This window comes from Chrysochloris asiatica, unplaced genomic scaffold (genome assembly GCF_000296735.1).
Source record: "Chrysochloris asiatica unplaced genomic scaffold, ChrAsi1.0 scaffold00064, whole genome shotgun sequence".
Taxonomy (NCBI): Eukaryota; Metazoa; Chordata; class Mammalia; order Afrosoricida; family Chrysochloridae; genus Chrysochloris; species Chrysochloris asiatica.
Window position 1 is genome coordinate 14,861,351 of NW_006408582.1, and position 22,718 is coordinate 14,884,068.

General features: G+C 41.0%; 1 protein-coding gene across 1 annotated transcript in view; it reads left to right on the forward strand.

The window, feature by feature from the left end:
- Positions 1 to 22,718, forward strand: part of PEBP4 (phosphatidylethanolamine-binding protein 4) — a 329,605-nt gene that overhangs the window by 171,226 nt on the left and 135,661 nt on the right. Inside the window, exon 3 of the mRNA XM_006864386.1 lies at positions 4,999 to 5,097. Coding sequence (XP_006864448.1) covers positions 4,999 to 5,097 — 99 coding nt within the window. The remainder of the gene's footprint in view (positions 1 to 4,998; positions 5,098 to 22,718) is intronic.

The following is a 22,718-nucleotide window of genomic DNA, read 5'->3' on the forward strand; positions in this document are numbered from 1 at the left end:
GAGCTCTCTGCTATACGTCCACCCGATCCGCCATCTTGTTTGTTTTCTCTATGGTCTTCTTTATTCATTGTCTAACTTTCATATGCATACGAGGCGATTGAAAATACCCTGGCTTGGGTCAGGCACACCTTGGTCCTCAAATTGATATGTTTTGCTCTTGAACATTTTAAAGAGGTCTTGTACAGCAGATTTGCCTAGTGCCATATGTCATTTGATTTCTTGACTGCTGTTTCTATGAGTGTTGGTTGTGGGCACAAGCAAAATTGTCTTTGACAACTTCAATCTTTTCTCCATTTATCATGATGTTATTATTTGTTCAGTGGCGATGATTTTTGTTTTCCTGACACTGAGGTGCAATCCATACTGAAGGCTGAGGTCTTTATCTTCATCAGTAAGTATTTCAAGACCTCTTTGCTTTCAGCAAGTAAGTTGGTATCATTTACATACCACAGGTTATTAATGAGTCTTCCTCCAATCCTGTTACCACAATCTTTGTCAAATAATCCAGCTTCCTCAGATTATTTGTTCAGCATACAGATTGAATAAGTATGGTGAAAGGCTATAACCCTAATACACACCTTTCCTGATTTTAATCCATTCAGTATTCCCTTGTTCTGTTCAAACAGCTACCTCTTGGTGTATGTAGTTTCCTCACGAGCACAATTAGATGTTCTGGAGTACCCATTCTTCACAATGTTATCTGTAGTTTGTTATGATCCACTCAGTCGAATGCCTTTGCATAGTCAATAAAGCACAAGTAAGCTTCTTTCTGGTAGTTTCTGCTTTCATCAAAGATTCATTTGATGCCAGCATTGATATCCCTCATTCCACATCCTGTCCTCTTCTGAATCCAGCTTGAATTTCAGACAGTTCACTGTTGATGTACTGCTGCAACAGCTTTTAAGTTATCTTCAGCAATAATGTACTTGCTTGTGATATTAATGATATTGTTTGATGATTTGCACATTCCCTTGGGTCACCTTTCTTTGGAATGGACACAAATGTGAATCTCTTCCAATCTGTTGGCCAGGTAGCTGTCTTCCAAATTTCTTGGTACAGCTGAATGAACTCCTCCAAAGCTGCATCAGTTTGTTAAAGCATTTCAGTTTGTATTCCTTCCGTTTCTGAAGTCTTGTTCTTCATCAATGTCTTCAGTGAAGCTTGGGTGTCTTCTTTCAATACCATTGGTTCTTGATTATATGCTACTTCTTGAAATTATTGGATATCTACCAATTCTTTTTGGTACAATCTTTCCATCTTCTTTTAATGCTTCCTGCATATTCAATATTTTGCCCATAGAATCCTTTCAATATTGTGATCTGAGGCCTGACTTTTTTTCTTCAGTTCTTTCCATTTGAGAAATGCTGTGCATGTTGTGTTCTTCCCTTTTGGTTTCCTAACTCTAGGTCTTTGCACATTTCACTGTAATACTTCACTTGTTCTTCTCAAGCTGTCCTTTGAAATTTTCAGTTCATCTCTTTTACTTCATCATTTTTTGCAGTCACTTTAATTTCATTATGTTTGAGAGCAAATTTCAGAGTCTCTTCTGACATCCATTTTTATCTTTTCTTTCTTTCCTGTATTTTTAATGACCTTTTGCTTTCTTGCTGTATGATGTTCTTGATGTCATCCCACAACTCTTTGGTCTTTAGTCACTAGTGTCTAATGCATCAAATATGTTCATGAGATGATCTCTAAATTCAGATGAGACTTAAGATCATGCTTTGGCTCTCAAGGACTTGTTTTAATTTTCTTCCCATCAACCTGGACTTTTATATGAACAATTGATGGTCTGTTGGTAGGACTCTTCAGTTTCATCAACAATGGCTTTAGTGGTTGCTGCTTAAGTTTGAATAATAGTATTATTATGCAATTGGTAATAACTGGTCTTCCTTGTAGGATTATGGATATTATCCTATCATAGACAACATTGTACTTCAAGATCAATTGCATATGAGCAATTGATGGTCTCTTTGTAGAATTCTATAATTTCATCAACACTGACTTTAGGGTTGTGATTAAATTTGAATAATAGTATTATTATTCAATTGGTATTCCTTATAGGTGTATGGATATTATCCTATCATAGACAACATTGTATTTCAAGATAGATCTTGAAATGTTCTTTTTGATGATGAATGCGATGCCATTCCTCATCAATTTGTCATTCCCAGCATAGTAAACCATATGATTGTTCAATTCAAAATGGCCAATATTAGGCCTTTTCAGCCCACTAATATCTGGGATGGAGTCCTGGTTTGGCACTGTAGGTTAATGCGTGGGCTGCAAGGTCAGTTTGAACTGCAAGGTTGGTGGTTCAAGCTCACCAGCTGGTCCTCGGAAACCCTATACAGGGTTGCTATGAGTCAGAATTGACTCAAAGGCAATTAACAACAACAATAATATTAAAGATATCAATCTTTGTAAGTTTCATATCATTTTTTATAATCTCCAATTTTCTTAGATTCATACCTCATTCACATTATTAATAGTATTTGCAGCTGTTTCTTCTCACTTTGAGCTGTACCCCATCAGCAAATGAAAGTCCAGAAAGCTCTGGACATTGATTGTCAGGGTTGATTCTCCTGATCTGACTGATTAGGCAGACAACCCCTCCTCTCTCACTGCTCCATGTGCACCCCTCCTGAAGCAGCACCCTGGGTTAAAGAGAACAATTTCCCAGAGGAAGATGATTGCCCTTTGCTCAAGGTTATAGGAGTAGCTGCACTCCCTTGCTAGAACCTCCAAACAAGTGCTTCCCCATCTCTGCTTTTGGAATTCTTGCCTACCATCTTTTATATCTCAAAAGAGATTAATTCAAGACAACCCTATACTAATCCTGTCTCATTAACATAACAAAGGCAACCCATTCCCAAATGGGATTATAACCACAGGCATAGAGGTTAGGATTTACAAGACATTTTGGGGGAGGGTAGCAGTTGAGGTTGGACAGGATACAATTCAATTCAATCCATAACAGTGTCTAAAACAGAACTCTTCATTTCTCCCTTCAAATATTCTCCTTTCTTAATATTCTCTAGAATTTCTGGTGTGGTGCTGCAGGATCAGCACTGGACTGTGAACCATGGTCAGCAGTTCAAGGCCACCAACTGCTCCTGGGAAACCCTATACAGGGTCGCTATGAGTCAGAACCAACTTGACGGCACTTAACCACCACAACAGTATTCGCTATGTTGTTAAGTAACATTCACCCAGTTGTTCAAGCCAAATGCCATGGAGTCATCATTTTATTTCTTTTTCCTTACTGCCCTATTATCCATGCCATCATCAAATCCTATTGATCCTACCTAAAAATACACATCAAATCCATCTACTTCTTTATATCTGTTGGTACCATCCTAGTTCAAGAAACCACTATCTCTATATTCTACTAAAATAGCTTCCTAATTGGCCTTGTGGTAGGATCAGCACTGGACTGTGAACCACAAGGTCTGCAGTTCAAACCCACCAACTGCTCCTTGTAAACCCTATACAGGGTCTCTATGAGTCAGAACTGACTCAACGGCACTTAGCAACAACAACAACTGGCCTTCTTACTGCCTTTATGTCAATCATTTGTTCTTCACATAGATGCTAAAATAATATTTTAAAAATATAGATCAGAGGAAATTGCTCTCTTGCTTAAACCCTTTTACTGGTTTTGCATTGCACTTATAATAAAATTCCAACTCCTTACTCGGATCCACACAACCTTCTGTGGGCTGGCTCTTGGCCAGTTTTCCAACCTGCTTGTCCACCATCCCCCTTGCTTCTTCCTAGCTGCAATTGCTTTCTTTCTGTTCCTCAGATCTTAACTTTTCCTGCTGGAAGACCTTTATAACATCTGTTTTCTCTTCTGGATACTGTTTTTGTTTAAATAATAGTACTAATCACAATTTGATATTTCCTCTTTTATTTTTTATCCGTGTTTCTCACATAAAGACTCTCTGGAAATATAGATCTTGCTCTCTTGCTCTCACTGGAGGAATAAATAACATCATGATAGATGAAAACAAGATTGATGTTCTCAAAGACTTCATTTTGCTTGGATCCACCATCAACACTCATGGAAGCAGCAGTCAAGAAATCAAATGATATGTCTTTCCAATTTAACTGTAATAGCTATGTAAGCTTCTTGAGAGCAGAAGCTTTGTCTTAAGTTTCTCTGTTGCCTCCACAGTACCTAGCAAGATGCTAGGCATGCTAGATGTTTTCTATTTGTGCCTTGTTTGATTTATTCTAATTTATAAAAAGGAAAGCAAAGGGTTCTTCTTTCTTAACATGCTTTGCTTCTCTGGAAGCAACATGCAACATGAAAGGAATGCAACAAGTACAAGGGTGAGCAGGGATGAAAAATATTGGGGCTGCTCAGTAATTCTTGACTTGAGTGAAATTTAAAAGAGGAGTCTGAAAGCAGGAATGCAAATAGACACACACACCAATATTCATTGCAGTACTATTCACTCTACCCAGAGATGGAAACAACCCAAGTGTCAATCAACACAAATGGGTCAACCAAATGTGGTATACAATGGAGTACTACTCAGCCAGAAAGAGAAAAAGTCCTGATATATGCCACAACATAGATGAACCTTAGAAATATCACATAAGTCAGTCACTAAAGAACGAATATTGTACGATTCCACTTATGAGGGATCTAGTTCAGGCAAATGTATATAGACCATAGGTTATTGGTAGTTAGTGGGGAGCGAGGAGGAAGGAAGGAGTAGAAAAGAGGAATTCACTGCTTAGGAGACATTGAGCCTCTCTTAAGGGTGATGGAAAATGTTGAAACAGATAATGGTGATGATTGTGCAATATGATAGTACAATTAATGTCACTAAATTGTGCATGTGAAGAATGTTGCAATGACAGATGTTTTGTTAGATACATATTTCCCATAATTATTAAAAGGGCAGGGGAAAGTCTTCATCTGACTATCTTTTAATCAAAATTCTAACCATGGTGGTACATTCTTTTTTGGTGAATTTATTCCAGGATGCAACCTATATTCTGATCATGGTGGATCCAGATGCCCCGAGCAGGTCTTCTCCCACATCTCGCTTCTGGAGACATTGGCTAGTCACAGATATCAGTGTAAGTACGCCAGGAGGCACTTTCTGACTCATTTGGGATTATAGCTGGAAAACTATCTCATGTAGGAGCATTGAATTGGAGACTAATGAATGAGGCTGTCTGTTTCATATGGTCCCCAGCATCCAGTTGTTACTGCCCCTCCCAAATTTTCTAACACTTAAAAAAAATACATCCCAGGGTTTATGGTGTGTTGATAAACTGACTCTCGGGAAAAGAAGGCCCTAATTTGCAGTGTGTTGCTGATTTCTATGGTGTAAATTCTCCCACCATGGCCAATTTCAAGCTACCTATAAATTACTGAGTGACTCACAAAATTCAGAAAACTTTAACAGTTGGCTCCAACATACCAGGGCCAAGGGTTCTGTGAAGTCCATGTGGCTGAACAGGCAGAAGAGTTTAGTAGGAGCACCCCCTTCTGATGAGCAAGGGGGAGGGAGAAGATTGGGTGATTTTCTTTTCTTCTTACAGAAACAAGTAGCCATCCTTCATCTCTGTTTCTTTGTCGGCACTGTAGTTGTAAAAATCATGGCTCACCCTGGCCGGAGTAGGTCTGAGAAAGAGATTTGGAGAAGTGTTAGTGGGTATCTTACTGTCATATGTTCAGTAAAGCAGAGGGTCAGTGAAAATCAGGAAGACCCTCAACAAAGTAGATTGACATGGTGACTTCAGCAATGAGCTCACACACAGCATTGACTGAGGATGGCACAGAACTCGGCAGGCCTGTTGCTCAGAGGGTTGCTATGAGTAGGAGCCAATTCAGTGGTACCTAACAACAAGAACATCTTAGTGTCATAATACTGTTATAACAGAACTACCACCTAGTGGGTGTCTTTAAGGAACAGAAATTTTATTGTCTTAAAGTTAGGAAACAAAAAGTGTGACTTCAGGATGCTGGTTTTCGGGGAAGCTGGGTTGGCTGTTGGGGAAGGTCCTTATCTCTTTTCAGTCCCACTGTTCCTTGTTGCTCTCCACTTTGCATCCATTGGCTTGCTTCTGTGCCTAAACTCTTAGAGCTCAAAAGTAATTGATGTATGATACACCTTCTAAGATTGCCGCATTTCCCCTCGTATAGAAGTTAGATTTGCAACACATATTTTCAGGGATAACATTCAACCCATAACACTGGGAATTATGTGAGATTCAAAAAGGGCCTCATTGCCAAATAAGTTTTGGAAATTCACTTTTTGGAGCTTTGGGTATCCTAATGTGAACTATAAAACAAAAAAGAAAACTCACTGTGGTTGAGTTGATTCCCACTCATAACAACCCTACAGAACAGAGAAAAACTGCCCTATAAAATTCTCAAAACTGTAAATCTTTATGGAAGTAGAATGTCACAGTTGTGTCCCTTGGATCAGCTGGTGGGTTCAAACCACCAAACCCAACCATTTGGTTAACAGCCAAGTGCTCTAACCACTGCAGCACCAGGGTTCCTTAATATGAACTATGCAAATAATAATGATGTCTTTCCATCTATTCTGACCATTACATTTTTCCTTATGAACTTTTGGCCCGGCCCTTTGGGAAAAGCTACAGTAGCTTAAAGCATCCACACATTTGTGCCTAGAAAACTTGCAGAGGGTTTTTACAAAGGGTGCACAAAGACCTATAAAAGAGTGGGAGCCCAGAACTAGAAAAACTAAGTTTGAGAACCCAGGCTTAGCTGGTTCCCAACTCCGTGGTTTATGTCAAGTCACATGGAACCTCTCTTCTTGATCTATAAAATGCGAATGAGGTTACCTACTTTATGTGGCTGTCTTGAGAATCAAATGGGATAATATACTAAGAACATTTTATAAAATGTAGAGAATGCCATAAATGATAAAGGATTTGTATTATTCTTTCTAGAACTACAGGGTAGAGGAATGGGTATCAATCTAAACTCACTACTAGCTTTCCTGACCAAGGCAGGGACTCAAAGACACTAGAGTGGAGGGGAGGGGGCCAGGTCAGGCATTGGGATGCTACCCTTGCGACCAACTCAGGCCCCAGTGCCCATTAGCCCTGCCTAGAATGCTCAGGTGGATAGTTTCTCCTTAGAGACAGTCCTGGCATGGGCCCTGGAAGCAGTTCCTTCAATAGTGTCTGAGCTCCTGAGAGAAAACACAGAGCTTGTCCCAGAACCCTTACTGTCTGAGTGCAACCTAGACTGCCAGAAAGCTTTGGAAATACCATAAAAGGTAGAGTTGAGGGAGGTTTATACCATCAGGGCAAAGAAGGAAGTTGAGGGCTAAAAAGGGCAAATATTGGACCCTTCCTCAATCTAGAGCATCGCTATTAACTGGACTTGGCATGGGACTCCTCAAATGTCTTAGTTATCTAGTACTGCTGAAACTGGATACCATAAGTGGTGATGTTAACAAATAGAAATTTATTTTTTCACAGTTTTTTTGTTGTTAAGTACCATCAAGTCAGTTCTGACTCACAGCAACCCTGTATGGGATTTTCAAGGAATACCTGGTGGGTTTGAACTGCCAACCTTGTGGTTAGCAGTCCTGTACTGATCCAACAGCACTACACAGTTCAGGAGACTAGAAACTCTAATTCAGGGCACCAGCTCTAGGGAGACTCTCTCTATGAATTCTTGGGGGAAATCCTCCTTTTGGCATCTTTATAGCCTGTGTTCCTTGGTAATTTCCATGTAGCATCTATCTTTCCACCATTTGTGCCTGCTTCTCTGTGCCTAATCTGTCCCTTTAATATCTCAAAATTGATTAGATTTAAGACACACCTTACACTGCTAATGGCGTTCTGGTGTGGCACTTTAGGATAAGCACTGTTCAAGATCAGTTTGAACAGCAAGGTTAGTGGCTCAAACTCACCAGCCACTCCTCAGAAACCCTATATAGGGTAGCTATGATTAGAACCGACTCTACAGTACTTAATAACAACAACAACAACATACTGCTGATGGCCTCATTAACATAGCAAAGAAAACCAGATGTCCAAAGGGATTACATTCACTGGTATAGTGTTAAGATTCTAACACATTTTTATGGAAGGACACAAGTAAATCTGTAACACTGGCTATCACAGGAAGTGCAAGTCTCAGCCCACTCCAAGCACACAGGTTTCTGCAAGGGGGTTCTACTAGGCAATTTTGAGGCTAGAATTCAAAAACTGTTACTGATGAAATAATTCCATGTTGAGGGGGCCTTGGGACTATTTAGGCTGCCTCTCTTCCAAGCCTGAAGTCCCCTTACCCTCTTCCCTTACCTCAAAACAGTTCTCTCACACAAGCTCTTTGGTGCAAACAAGGTTCCAGGCTCAGCAGACCAGTTCAGAAGTGGAGCAGGTGGCAGATGACAGGCGGCAGCTGTCCAGCAAGACTGATAAGTCACAGAACTTACCAGGGACATCTGCCCGGGTGTGGCCCATAGCCTTCCCCCTTCAGGCCGGAGGAGGCTAAGGTTTCAGTCACATTTTCACCCACTTTTCCTGATCTGAGTGGCCAGCAGGAAGTGGCAGCTCTACTCATCTATATTCACTTGGTTCTCTGCCCACCAGCCACCGAAATCTGCCAGCTGCAAAGACACAAAGATGGTATCAATGAAGTCCTTGTAGGTCAAGCTCTTGACCTCAGTCAAAGGAAGAGAGAACTCTAATCACATCTAGAAATACTTCCTTTGTGTTGTTGTTGTGGAATCAGTTCTGACTCATAGTGACCTGTATAGAGTTTCCAAGGTACAACTGGTGGGTTTGAACCACCAACCTTGCTGTTAGCAGTCCAGTACTTATCTTACAGTGCCACACCTGGAATTGTTAGCTGCTGATCAATAGGTCATAGTCATTACAGGGCATGAACCAAAGAGTTTGCTGAAAATGCAGGTTCCTGGGTGCCACCACACAAGATTGCAGAACTTTCAACTCAGTCTCTCAGGAGAGACCAAGTTATACAAGTTTCTTTTTTTTTTTTCTTCTTCAATGTGTAAATCAGTGTCCATGACCCTGAGACCAGAAGAACTAGATGATGCCTGGCTTCCATAACCAGCTCTAGAAAGGGTCATATTAGAAGATCCTGGGCAGAATGGGGAAAAGAAGCAGAACTCAAAACCAAAAGAAACTCATGGAATCCCCAAGACTGTGGTCCTTAGTCACCCTTCAGGTCTGGGATTGAACACTTCCCCCATGGCTCAATTTTCTGTCAAACAGCAGACAGATCTATAAGCTACCCTCACCTTAGAATAACCAACCATTTGAGATTATAAGGGCAGCATTTACCCAAGGACAAAGTTCCAAAGGGTTAGGAAAGAAGGATGAATGGAAACAGGAAACACAGAGAAGATGTGGGATATGTGATGTTACATTGAACAGATTGCAATCGGTGAAATGAACCAAAATGTGTATGACTTATTAAATGTAAAACTGATGATCTGTTCTGTAAATCTCCACCCAATTCACAATAAAAAGTTACAATTAATTTTTAAAATGTGTACTTAGGTTAGAATTTTATTTCAGGATAGTTAGGAGGGTGATAAAAATTATTTTGTTATAAAAATGAAATCGAGTCTGACAGAGCCACTTTCAGATTACATGTCATTCATTATGTGTCTATGATGTTTTGTACATGGTAGATAACAATGTTTGCTGAGTTGTCAATTTATGGTTCTCCAATTACTTCTGTGTACAATGCTGCACTTGATTGCTACTGCAAGTTTGTAAACTGGCAAGGCAAGGCAAATATTTTATAGATGAGAGAATTGAAAGAGATGTTAACTTGTCTAGTCATGAAGCTGGAGCTGTGATTAGAACATACCACTTTATTTATACCAGCCCCATACCCTTGTCTACTATGCTTTCATATCACTATGTTTATATTTTCTTTTAACCATAACCTATAATTACTGCATGTAAGAATAAGTCTGCAGATACTTGGTGGTGGTGATGATGTTGGTATTGTTGAGGAGGCCATCTACATTTAAAAAGTATCCAGTCCCTGGCATACCATTATAAAATAGACACTTGAGGGGGAGAGAAAGGAATAGCCAGAAATATCACCAGAGAAACTTCTAAGTCCATCTTCTGCCTATAACTGATTGGGATACCTAAAATGGGCTATAATGTGCCCAGTGAAGGTCTTTGTGCACCCTTTGTAAAAACCCTCTGCAAGTTTTCTAGGCATAAATATGTGAATGCTTTAAGCTAATGTAGCTTTTCCTGCAGAGCCTCTGCATTACATAAGACCATAGGTGGAATCCTGAACCCCATCCAGAATCTTCTGAGGTGGGAAATTTCCACTTGAAAGGACAAATAGACCAGCCTGGAGCAGCTAGAAGAACAGAAGATACTTCTTGAAAGAAAGACTGACTACAAAATAATAAAGGCAGTCTGGCTGATTACTATAAGAACAAGCAAGTCAATCACTCAGGAGACATCAAGGCAAGTGATTGGGCCCCCTCCAGGCAAACCCCCTTCCAAGACTAAGACTCAATGGAAATACACAAGTAGACATGCACTCTGACTGGCGACCATGTTGGTCACTGATAAGGCAAAGTGAGGGGAAAACATCAATGAAGCTGCGAGCTAAGTCCTACAATGTTCAATAGACTCCTGTGAACCCAGATGAAGACCTGGTCACCCAGCAGTGTGGTAAGACCTGGGGACTCTTGGGCCCAGAGTCAGTGACATAGCCACAGAGGACTAGAGTGGAGGGTGAAGCATCCAGCTGATAAGAAGAGAGGGCATATGCATAAGAACACCTACACTTGCAGATAATACCCACTTGACCTGGCTTCAATGACTGGGTGATCAGAGCTCAACTAGAAGAAGAAAATAGAGGGGGAAAAAGAGTAATCTGATACAATTTGATGAACTTGACCTACACCTATGGATAAAGTAGCTCAAAAGAAGGAATAAATCTTTACAGCAAGAATCATTTCCACCCCCTCCATACACACAGTAGACAGGGATGGGCAACTTGGATATTGGCTATCCAAATGGGGGGGAAGGGGGCTACAAAGGCAAGAAGTGATGGGCTTACAAGCATTCAGGAGTGAGCCTAGATCCAGAGGGCATGAAGGACGGTTAGAATCTCCACTGAGTAATGGAGATTCTGTCTGGGCAGGGCTGATGAAAGGAGATACGGATAGGTCTCTTGTGATACAATAGTGAATAATTGTTATCAGGACTGGCTGTGAGGGTTGGAAATGTAAAGGTAGACATTTTGTAGCAAAAGGAAGGGAGTGATTGACTTTGCAGTCCAGGAGCAGAGGTCCCTGGGCCCATTAAGAGAGAAGAGCGGAGTGCGGGACCCTACCCAGAGAAACAGTGACGCCAGAGATGGAGGCAGAGACAATGACATGGAGAGATAGAGCAGCTGGGAACTCTAGACCCAAAGAGGGAGAGGGGCTGTGTGCTGGTGACTGGCGGGGGGAGGCAGGCTTGCAGGGTATACCCTATGGTTGGTTGATAATGCATGGAGGCGATTGTAACCATGGCAATGAAACAATATACGATACAATGAATGTAGCTAATGTTCTCCCATGTAAACTATCACATAATTCACAATAAAACATTTTTTATTTTAAAAAATAGCTATTTAGGTGGTAAGACCCTTAAGATTTGTGATTAAAACTTTGTTTCTGAGACAAAGCCAAAATAAAAGCATCAGAAAGAGTTTAGTAGATTGAAGGAAGACCAAAGAGTCCAGTGTCAGCATAATTTGGTTGTTGTTAGTATCAGACATTTTGTAGAGGAATTTTCAAATGATAAGTACTGTTGAAACTTCATTTTGAGTCTCATAATAATTTTGTGAACTAGGCATTATCCCCATTTTATAGACAGAGGAAACGAAGCTTGGAGAGGTGGAATGTAACAGACTCCCCACCTCTATCAGTAAGGACCAGGCATCCATGGTATCCTCTTATTCATCTAATTCAATAAATGTTTATTGGACCCTATAATATGGTTAAGAACAAGTACTCAAGAGCCAGACTGCTATAATTTGAATCCCAGTGTGTGATCTTAGGCAAGTTGCTCAGCAGAACTCTCTGTGCCTCAGAGGTTTGTTGTTGTTGTTAGCTGCCATGGAATCAGTCACTGAATAATGGTGACCCCATACACAATGGGCTCAGACTTCTGTGATCTATAGGATTTTTGTTGGTATGTTGACTAATGCTTAGAAGCACATAGGTTGTCAGGCCTTTTCTTTCTAGTCCATCTCAGTCTGGGAGCACTGATAAAACCTATTCAATATCACAGCATCGTGTAAGTCTCCACTGAGACAAGCGTGTATAGTGGCTGTGCATGAGATGCGCTGTCTGGGAATTGAACCTGAGACTCCCACACAGGAGATGAGAAGTCCACCATTGAGCCACCAAGGCCTCCTCAGTATACTCACTTATAAAACAGAATACCAAGTTCTTACTTCATACTGTTGTTATGAAATTGAACTGAATTATTTTAAGTAAAATGCTTTAAACCATGCAGAACACATCTTAAGGTCTATATAAGTATTTCCTGGTACATTATTATGTCGTTTCATTATTATATTTCTGAGTCAGTCATTGGGGCTACAAACAGACAAAATAAATGGCATCTCTGCTCTCACATGGGATAGAGACAACATGATGGTATCCTGTGGTTTCCATTAGCTCAGGGACAGGACTAGACTTCAGTCCCCAACCTAGTCACAGTAGGGCAAGCAGGAACTGACACAGAGCACACTGTCATCTTCGGTCCCCTCTTTGAAAATCTCTCATCGACAAAAGAGCTTTTGAACCAAGCCCTGACAGATAACCTCCTTCTCCAGTGTTGCACCCTTGTCTTGTCTTTAAACAGATTTTTCAGTTCTGATTCAATCCAACTAATAATCTTCATGTTAAGGCCTAATTAAGATACCAATTAATTTTCATCATTCATTTCAGAAGAAATGCTTATTGGTTCATCTTGTATTTGTCTCTGGAATTAGTGCTCTGGGCTTTTCATGCAGATATTTTCATTAGATTTTTTATTGTTCATGGGAATATTGAACACAGGGAGATGGTATATTAATACTTTCCACAAAGAATATCATGATTGGTGACAAAGAACACTAAGAACAATTAAGGAGACAAGAGTACCTTTTTTCTTCCAAAAAAGAAAATCTTCCTAGAAACCGTCAATGATTCTAAAATTTGCCATGAATATCTTTTTTGTTTCAAGAAAGAAAAGGAAACAGCAAGTTTGCAGTTCCCTTTCATTCAGTGCCCTCAACCTTCAGCTACTGTTAAGTGCAACCAATTCTGGATGGAATTAACAGAACCTTTAAGGTTTCAGTATTCTCTTCTGTCTATTTTTGTATGTTTGAATTTTTCCATAATTACGGTGTTTTCTCAAAAGTACCTCTGAGTGTGTTCATGTGTTAAGATAAATGGGAAACATAATGGATAAGGCAAGGACCATAGCCCCCTGCTTTCATTTGGGGGGTTAGCATGAGTCAGGGCTCTTGTGTTTGGCTCCTTGGTCCTACTACTGAGAGATCTACTGGACCTTATTGAAACTGCAGCTTCTTGTCTGTAAAATGGACACAAATCCTTAGTTCTCAGTATTGAGGCAAGGGGACTTGGAAGCTAAATATGCAAAGAGGAGAAGCCTCTCTAGAGAAAAGAACTCCAAACAGTGGCATGTTTATCTTTGTTCCTAATCAACTGAGCAACAAACCCTATAGAAATTTGTTGAGGTGGTGGTTGGTAAGTGCCATCAAGTCAGTTCTGACTCATAGAGACCCTGTGTAGGGTTTCCAAGGAGTAGTTGATGGGTTTGAACTGTCAGCCTTGTAGTTAGCAGTCCATTGCTGAACCTACAGTGCTACACCAGGACTCCTATAGAAATTTACATATATGTATAGATTTAATGGAAATCCTGGTGTGGCACTGTAGAATAATCACTGGACTGTAAAGTCGGTTGAATCACAAGGTTAGTGGTTTCAACTCACCAGCTGCTCCTTGGAAACCCAAACTGGGCTGGCAATCAGTTGGAACCAACTCAACAGCACGTAACAACAACAACATATATTTAATTATCATATATAAGGAGCTCTGGTAGCGTAGTGTTACGAATCGGGCTGCGAACCGCAAGGTCAGCAGTTCCAAACTACCAGCAGTTCCATGGGAAAAAGATGAGATGTTCTGCTCCCGTAAAGATTTATAGCCTCGGAAACCCTGTTCAGGGTCGCTATGAGTCGAAACCGACTCCACGGCACTTAACAACAGCAACAACCACATATATGAGGGAGCTGCAAAAAGTGTGTGAAAAATTCCATTTGTGTATATATATATATGCTGCTGTTGTTGTGAAGTGCCGTAGAGTAAGTTCCAACTCCAAATGACCCTGAATAGGGTTCCTGAGGAGCAACTGGTGAGCTTGAACCGCCAACATTGCAGTTCAAACTGATTTTGCAGTCCAGCACATTAACCCACAGCGCCACACCAGGAAATAGAAATACACATATATCTCCTGTGTGTGTGTGTGCGTGTGTGTGTGTGTGTGTGTAGAGAGAGAGGAGTCCTGTGGTTCAAATTCACCAGCCACTCCTTGGAAACCCTATACAGTGTTGCTGTGGATCAGGACCGACTCAATGGCACTTAACAACAACATATATAGTATGGTTTTCTATATGTCCAGCACCAACCTAATGATAATAAACAGGAGATGAATAAATAATATTTCTCGGGACCACAAAGCTGTCAAAGTAAGGAACTGAGATTAATAAGTAGTTCTTTGAGAACAAACAAGATGGCAGATCAGGTATAAGTGCAGTGAGGAGCTCCATCAGCAACAACACAGAATACTGGACCAAGCAGGCTTAGGGGACGGCGTCAGAACTCTGAACCACATATATTGGAATATTTAGAAGGTTGGAAGGCTTACAGCTAGGGGAATTGGTAGCAGGAGCAAGAAATCCATTGCTTTCTAATTCAAGATACTCAGCTGCTCAGCTGCTCCTGGAGCCGCCATCTTGGGCGAGACCAAGTAGGGGAAGGATCAGAGCAGCCACGACGCCTGACAGAACCGTGGAGATAAAGGTGTGGACACATTTTTTTTGTATCTGTTCATTGTTCTCTCACTGTCTGCTCACCTCCATTCTGCTGACTAGAGGGGGTGCCTGAGTGAGTGGACACCCCACCCCCCACCCCCCACCCAGAGAGGGTTCTACTATGCATGCACACAGATCTCCTCAAAATTTAAAGTGACAGTTTCCACTTAAAACCAAAAGGCAATGCAAAACATCCATAGCCGGCCCTGAACTGCTTATCACTAGGAAAAAGGCCTGAATGGGATTGTGGAACAGGACAGGCAGATTAAAAAGGAAATAGGCCAAAAATTAAATATTGAGTTATATCACAATGAGCAACAGTGGCATCTTGAAATTTCTCAGGAAGAAGAGTGAAAAGGGAAGCCAATCTCCTAATCACATCTACCTGGAGGCAATCAGAAAGCATAAAAAATACCAAAACATACAACATCTAAGTATTAAGGCCACAGATAACTTCTGAATATGGCCAAAAAACAGAAACAGATGACCATATCAGCACATGTCCAGAAACTAGATAAAGTGACTGAGGCAAATGAGCTGGAAGTAGACCTACACTCCATATGGGAAGATAGGCAGGCTTTAGAAATGCCTCAGAAGGAATTCAGGAAAATGATTATAAAATGCATCAAAACACTATACAATGGAGTTAAGAAAAATAAGGAAGAAGTCAGGAAAAGTGCTACAGGAACAATCAAATAAGATAGCTACAGCATTGGAAACAATTAAAAACCTACAGAAAGAGGTCCAAATGATTAATAATAGAATATCAGAAATGGACAATACACTGAAAGGTCACAGGAGTAGAATTAAAGAGCTAGAAGCCAGAACTAGTGAGCTAGAGGATAAATCTCTCAACACTACTAAGATAGAAGAGAAATCGCAAAAAAGGATTAAAAAAAAAATCTAGGATTTATGTTGGACAACACGAAGAGGATTAATTTAAGAATTATCGGCATTCCGGAACAGGAAGAATCCCACAAGTCCACAGAGGAGATAGTTGAAGAGTTTCTGGAACAAAACTTCCCTAACATCCTGAAAAGCAAAAAGATAAGCATTCAAGAAGCTCAATGAACCCCAGGAAGCATAGTCCCTAAAAAAAAAAAATCACCAAGACATATAATAATTGTGGTTGTGGTTATGTGCCGTGGAGTCAGAACCAACTCATAGTGACCCTGTACAGGGTTTCTGAGGCTGTAAATCTTTACGGGAGCAGAAAGACTCATCTTTCTTCCGTGGAACAGCTGGTAGTTTTGAAATGCTGACCTTGCGGTTTTCAGCCCGATTTGTAACCACTACACTACCAGAGCTCCTTAAGGTCTCCAAAATCAAAGATAAGGACAGAATTCTGAAAGCAGCTAGGGAAAAGAGAAGTGTAACATACAAAGGCAAGCAAATCAGATTAAGCTCAATCTCTCAACAGAAACTATGCAGGCAAGAAAGCAATGAGGAGACATATATAAAACCCTGAAAGAAAAAAAAAAACTTCCAACCAAGAATCCTTTACCCAGCAAAGCTGTCAATCAAATATGATGGTGTAATCAAAATATTCCAGGATAAACAGAAGTTAAGGGATTTTGCCAAAGCCAACACTGCTATGAAAAACATCCTAAAGGATGTTCTGTGGACTGAGAACCAACAAGAACAGACAACAACCACAGAATAATGTATGAGGCAGCGTCACCCTGAACTCAATAGACAAATGGAAGAGTCAAGAACAGAATAAAATGGTAAGGACAGAGGATCTGGGAGGTCAGTCTATGATCAAAACAATTACAATGTAAAAGAAGGTAAACACAGAGGAACAGAGATCCAGGTGGTGAGAAATTCAGGTAGATTACTGGATAAAATAGACTGTCTTAAATTGAGGGAAGAGTTAATGGAATATATGGTAACCACAACAGTGGGGTTGGGGTGGGGGGTTTAGTTCAGGTGTTGGGGAGGGTAATACAAGAAGGTGGAGGAGGTGGAAGAACAAGACAAATAGGGGAACACTGAGACAGGTTTACATGGCCTAAGTGGGACAGAGTAATGCATGCTCAACCTTGGAACAACAGGGCTCTGGGATACAGGGATCTAGGCATAGTTTGAAGAGAGGAAATAATACTAAAATTCTTGACTGTCTTATGAATATTGACTTCCCTTGACTACTATTGTAAAATAGACACTTGAGTTGGATAGAAAGGAATGTTGGAAAACATGATTACAGAAAACTTATAAGTCCATCTTCAGCCTATAACTGATCAGAATACCTAAAAGGGTTTCTAGAACTTGCCCAGTGAAATAGGCCTCTTGCAAAGCCTTTGCAGACTATAGCACCTTAGGTAGAATCCTGAGTCCCATCCAGAACCTTATGAGGTGGGACATTCCCACTAGCAAGCACAAGCAGACCAGCCTGGAACAGCTACAGTGACAGAAGATACATCTTCAAAGATACATCAGGAAAAACCCAAAACAAAAATGTCAGCATGAATGGCTACTACAAGAATAAGCAGATGTTCACCAGGAAGACATCAAGGCAAGCAATCAAGTTCCTTCAGGACAAACTCCCCTCTAAGACTGAAACTCAAAGGTAACACATGAACAGGCATGTAAGCTTGCTGATGACCACATTGGTCTACTGGTGAGTGGAAGAGGAGGAAAGGCAGCAATGAAGAAATGGGCTGAGTTCAGCCACAATCCATTGACTCCCATTGACCTGGAGATGAGAGGGAGAAGAGGAAGGGCTGGTTGGTCCAAAGTGTGGTGAGACCTGAGGATATTTGAGCCCATGGACAAGGACATAGCCACAGAGGGCTAGAGCTGATATGAAGTGAGGGGAGATACACAAGAACACGAAAACTTATAGACAGTATCCATTTGACCTAGCCTCAATTGCTTGATAATCAGAACTCGACTAGAGGAAGATTACCAAAAAAATAATTTTTTTTTAATAAAAGAAACCAGGGCAAATTGCTACAATTTGATGAACCTGACCTATACTCATGGAGGTAGTAACTCTAAATACCAACAGAGAGGGAAGGAGTCTTCACATTAAATATCAATGCTATCCCCTCCGTACACAGGGTAGATAAAGATGGGCAATTTAGACATTGGTTACCTAAAATGAGGGGTGATAAGGCATGAAGTGACTGGCTTACAAGGTTTCAAGAGGGAGTGTAGCTTAAGAGTGGGGGCGGGGGGGAGAGAGAAAGAGCCCCACTGAATAGTTTTCATCGTGTCTAGATGGGTCTGGTGAAGATAGATGAAAACAGATTTGTATGATTCAATAATGATTAATTGTCATCATTTCTAACTGCAACTGTCACAATTGTAAAGGTAGAAGTTTTGTAACAAATACAGGGGAGTGGTTAATCTTACAATCCAGAAACAAAGGACCCTAGGACCATCAAGGGTGAAGAGCACAAGCAGAATGTGGTACCTTATCTGGAGAAGCAGCAATGCCAGAGATGGGGAGAGAGATGGGGTCCATGGAGAGAGGGAGTAGCTGAGGACTCTGGATTAATGGGAAGAGAGGGACTAAGAGCTGGTGACCAGGAGGCTGACTTGAAGAATGTGCCCTTTAAAGGTGCAAACTATTATATATGCCTGAGTGTTGTTTAAAAACACACACACACACACAAAAAAAAAAACTAAAGTGAATAGAGAGAAATACTGTTACCTGAAGGTACATGGAGGGGATTATAATCACTGTAATGAAACAAGGTGTATGAATGTAAAACTGAGGATCTGCCTTGTAAACTTTCACTCAATCCACAATAAAAACCTTAAAAATAAATAAATAAATAGTTCTTTATTTAGACAGGTGTTTTTGGTTTTGCAACTGGTATTTGTGAGGCTGTCCATATATACTTTGTCCTGTGTTATCATGGTCTGTTTTAAATAATAAACAACTACAAGGCCTAGCTTAAACTTCCTAAGATAGATTCAGGTCTATGAATCATAAAGGGTGTTTGTGGGTTAAACACAAGAAGTGACCTTGGTTATAAGCCAGACTTTTGTGTAGCCACCCAGAAGTTCAGGGAAAGGCGTCTGGACTTGCAAGTCAGATAAGCCAGTGGAGGGTTCAAGCTTTGCCACTTATTCATGGGATTCTCTGAGCTGTAGTTTGTTTTCTTTTTAATCACTAAAATGGGGATGATAATAATGTTGATATCCTAATTTTTAATGAAATTAAGGCTCCTGACAATAATTGTTGCTAGTTGTTATTGAGTTGGCTACAACCCATGGCAACTTCATATACAGCATAAAAAACACCGTCCAAACTCATGTCAACTTCATGGTCATTGGTATTTTAGAGGCCATTGTTTTGACTACTGTGTCAGTCCAACTCCTTGTTTGTGGCAAAATTCTACTTTACCAAACATGATGTCATTTTCTAGAACCTCAATAAATACAGTTCTTTCTCTACCACCCTCAACTTGGAGATCTGACCACAGCACCTACTTCTGAATGAGCCACTTCCTCTAGGCTATTGGACTGATATTTTGCAAAGTAAAAATTCTAGGCAATTCCCTAATATACAAGCTCTTTGGTGACAACAACTCACCCCTTTGTAGGCTCAGCCTCTGCCCCAACCCAGGATTGCTTTGGTGGAGGCAGTAGTGTGTGTGTAGGGGAGAGATGGGGTTGGAGTGGGCAAAGGGCTACATCATCCAAGCTCTGGAAATTGCCCTGTGGTCCCTGAACCAAATAAGTTCCCCCTAGAATGATCCCTGGAGTCCTGGTGTGGTGCTGTGGGTTAGTTTATGCAGCAGACTGCAAAGTCATTTGAACTGCAAGGTCGGTGGTTCAAGCTCACCAGCTGCTCCTCCTGGAAACCCTATACAGATTGCTATGAGTGGGAACCAACTCGATGGCACTTCACAACAACAACAGAGTGATCCTTAAGGAGCTCTCTTAGCATAGTGTTTACAAATCAGGTTGCTAATCTCACGGTGAGCAGTTCAAAACTCCCAGTGGTTCCACAGGAGAAAGACAAGGCTTTCTGCTGCCATAAGGAACTGCCTTCACAGCACATAACTACCATCACCACCACCAGAGTGATCCTCAGTGCTACGGTGAGTTACTTGTTGAGCTGCTAATCGAAAGGTCAGCAATTTGAACCTACCAGCTGCTCCATGGGAGAAAGATGAAGCTGCCAGCTTCCGCAAAGAATTGCAGCCTTGAAAACCCTAGGGAACAGTTCTACTCTGTCCTACAGGGCCTCTAGGAACCAGAATTGATTGGAAGGCAGTGAGTTTTGGGTGGTTTGAGTGATACCAATCCTTGACCTGGGACTGGGTTGCAAGTAGTGGCTAGGACAATAGGCATCCTTTGTGTGCTTGCTATGCTGACCTCATGCACTGGCCCAATAGCCACTTAACTTCCTCCCTAACTCTATCTGCTTTTATTTTCACGATAGCCCAGCACCCATCACCATCTCCTTATCACTAACAGTCCCCACTTTGCTGTCATTGTCCCACCCCAGAGATGCCTTCACTCCCATTCAAAATAATTTAAATAAAATGTTGCTACAAAGTGGAATATTATCTTTTGATGAATGTTTTTAAAGCCCTTTAGGTTTTCATGGTAATTTGCGGTGTAAAATTATTTAGAGATAAGAGCCAAATTAGCTCTCGTATGCTGAGGTCGCTGTGTCCTGTTATCCATGGGAGCAGTGTTTAAATATAATCAGCCCTTAGACTAATGCAGCATAATTGTTCATTTGAAATAGCTTTTTATACTCCATTCAATGAGTCATTAAAATATTCAAGGGATAATGCAGTGAATTGGAAATGAATTTATCATATTATCCCATACATACTGTAGTGCTTCAGGTAACTAAGGAGAAAGGGAGAGGGAGAGAGAAAATCTGAATATAAGGTATGCAGGCAGGAAGGGAGCCAGTGTATACAAAGACTATGGTAAACAAAGCATTTTACTTGGTTTATGGGAAGCATGTATAGAGAGGTTGATTGGGAGGGGCGACTAAAGAAAGAAAATGCTGTTCTTCAAGCAGGTCTCTCTCCCTCTCTCTCTCTCTCTTAGCACTCTGAGAATCTGTGCTTTACCACAGCTCCACTGTTAACTTATTTTTATCAAATATGTTTATATCAGAAAGTCGTTATGGAAACCAGTTCTGCCATCCAGGAGAATTCCTGGATCAGGCAGAGCACTCTCTTTCTCTCTCTCTCTCTCATGCACACACATATATACAGATATATACACACAGGCACACACACAGATATATACATACACGCTCACTTACTCTCTCACATATACCATCATATGCACACACAAACATATATACACACTCCAAATAGAATAGAACAGTCGTGCTTACCCAAATCGGAACTTAGCTCTGATAAGGACAGAGGGTGGCACCTGGCTCCCCTTCATGGGCAAAGCTGTCAAATGGGTAGGACTGAGGCCAACAATCCAAATCCACCCCTGCCCTAAGATGAGGAACCTGGTCTCACCAGTGTCCATTGGCCTCAGCCTTCCCCTCCCCACTGAGCAGATGTTTTTAGGAAGAGACAAAGGGGTGGGGGACAGGCAAGCCTATGACAACACATCTGAAACACAGTGATCCTTTCTTGATCCCTGGAATGTTATGCTTGTTTGCATGTTTATGCCACACCTGAAATAATGTCTTCTCTTCCAGCCATACTATATTAATAGAAATAGTGATTAGCATAAGGAAAGCAAACAGAATGGAGAGGGTCTCTAGAAACCACTTCAGGTGAGCAGCAACTAAAAGAGCTAGTAATATTTGTTGTTGTTGTTGTTGTTGTTGTTAAGTGCTGTTGAGTCGGTCTGAGTCATAAGCGATCCTGTATAGGGTTTCTAAGGAGGGGCAGGTAGTTTGAACTGCCTACCTTCTGGCTCAACTGGAGCTTGTGGTCCAGTGCAGGGGACAAGAGAATTACCTTTAAAGATCTTAATAAATATCATTGTAAAAAAAAAAAAAAAAAGGCAGATCCTGTTTTGCTCCACTGGGCAGAATTAGGACCAAAGGGTTAGATTTACTTGGAAGTGAATTTGTACTCCACATAAGAACTTTCTAATCATTTGAACAAGGAACTCTGGTATCATAGTGGTTATGAATCGGGCTGCGAACTGCAAGGTCAGCAGTTTGAAACTACCAGCTGTTCCGCGGGAGACAGATGAGGCTTTCTGCTCCTGTAAAAATGTACAGCCTTGGAAACCCTGTACAGGGTCGCTATGAGTCGGAACCGACTCCACGGCACATAACAACACCAACAACAATCATTTGAACTGTCCAAAAATTGAGTATATTGACCCCCAGAGGAGTGAGCTTCTCATCACTGAAAATAATTATTCATAGATGACCCAGGGAGTTTTCCACTGAATAGAGGACAGTTACCTGCAATCTGTATCCCTTGGCATCTCCAAACAATGTTTGCACCTACCACATTTCCTCTTATATTTAGAAACTGTCTTATTATATTGGAGAAGGCTATCATGTTTGGTAAGATGGAGGGTCAGAGAAAAAGAAGAAGACCCTCCCAACGAGATGGGTTGGCCAAGTGGTAGCATCGATCGGCTCAAGCATGGCAACAACAGGAGGTTGGCCCAGGATCGGGCAATGTTTCGTTCTGCTGTG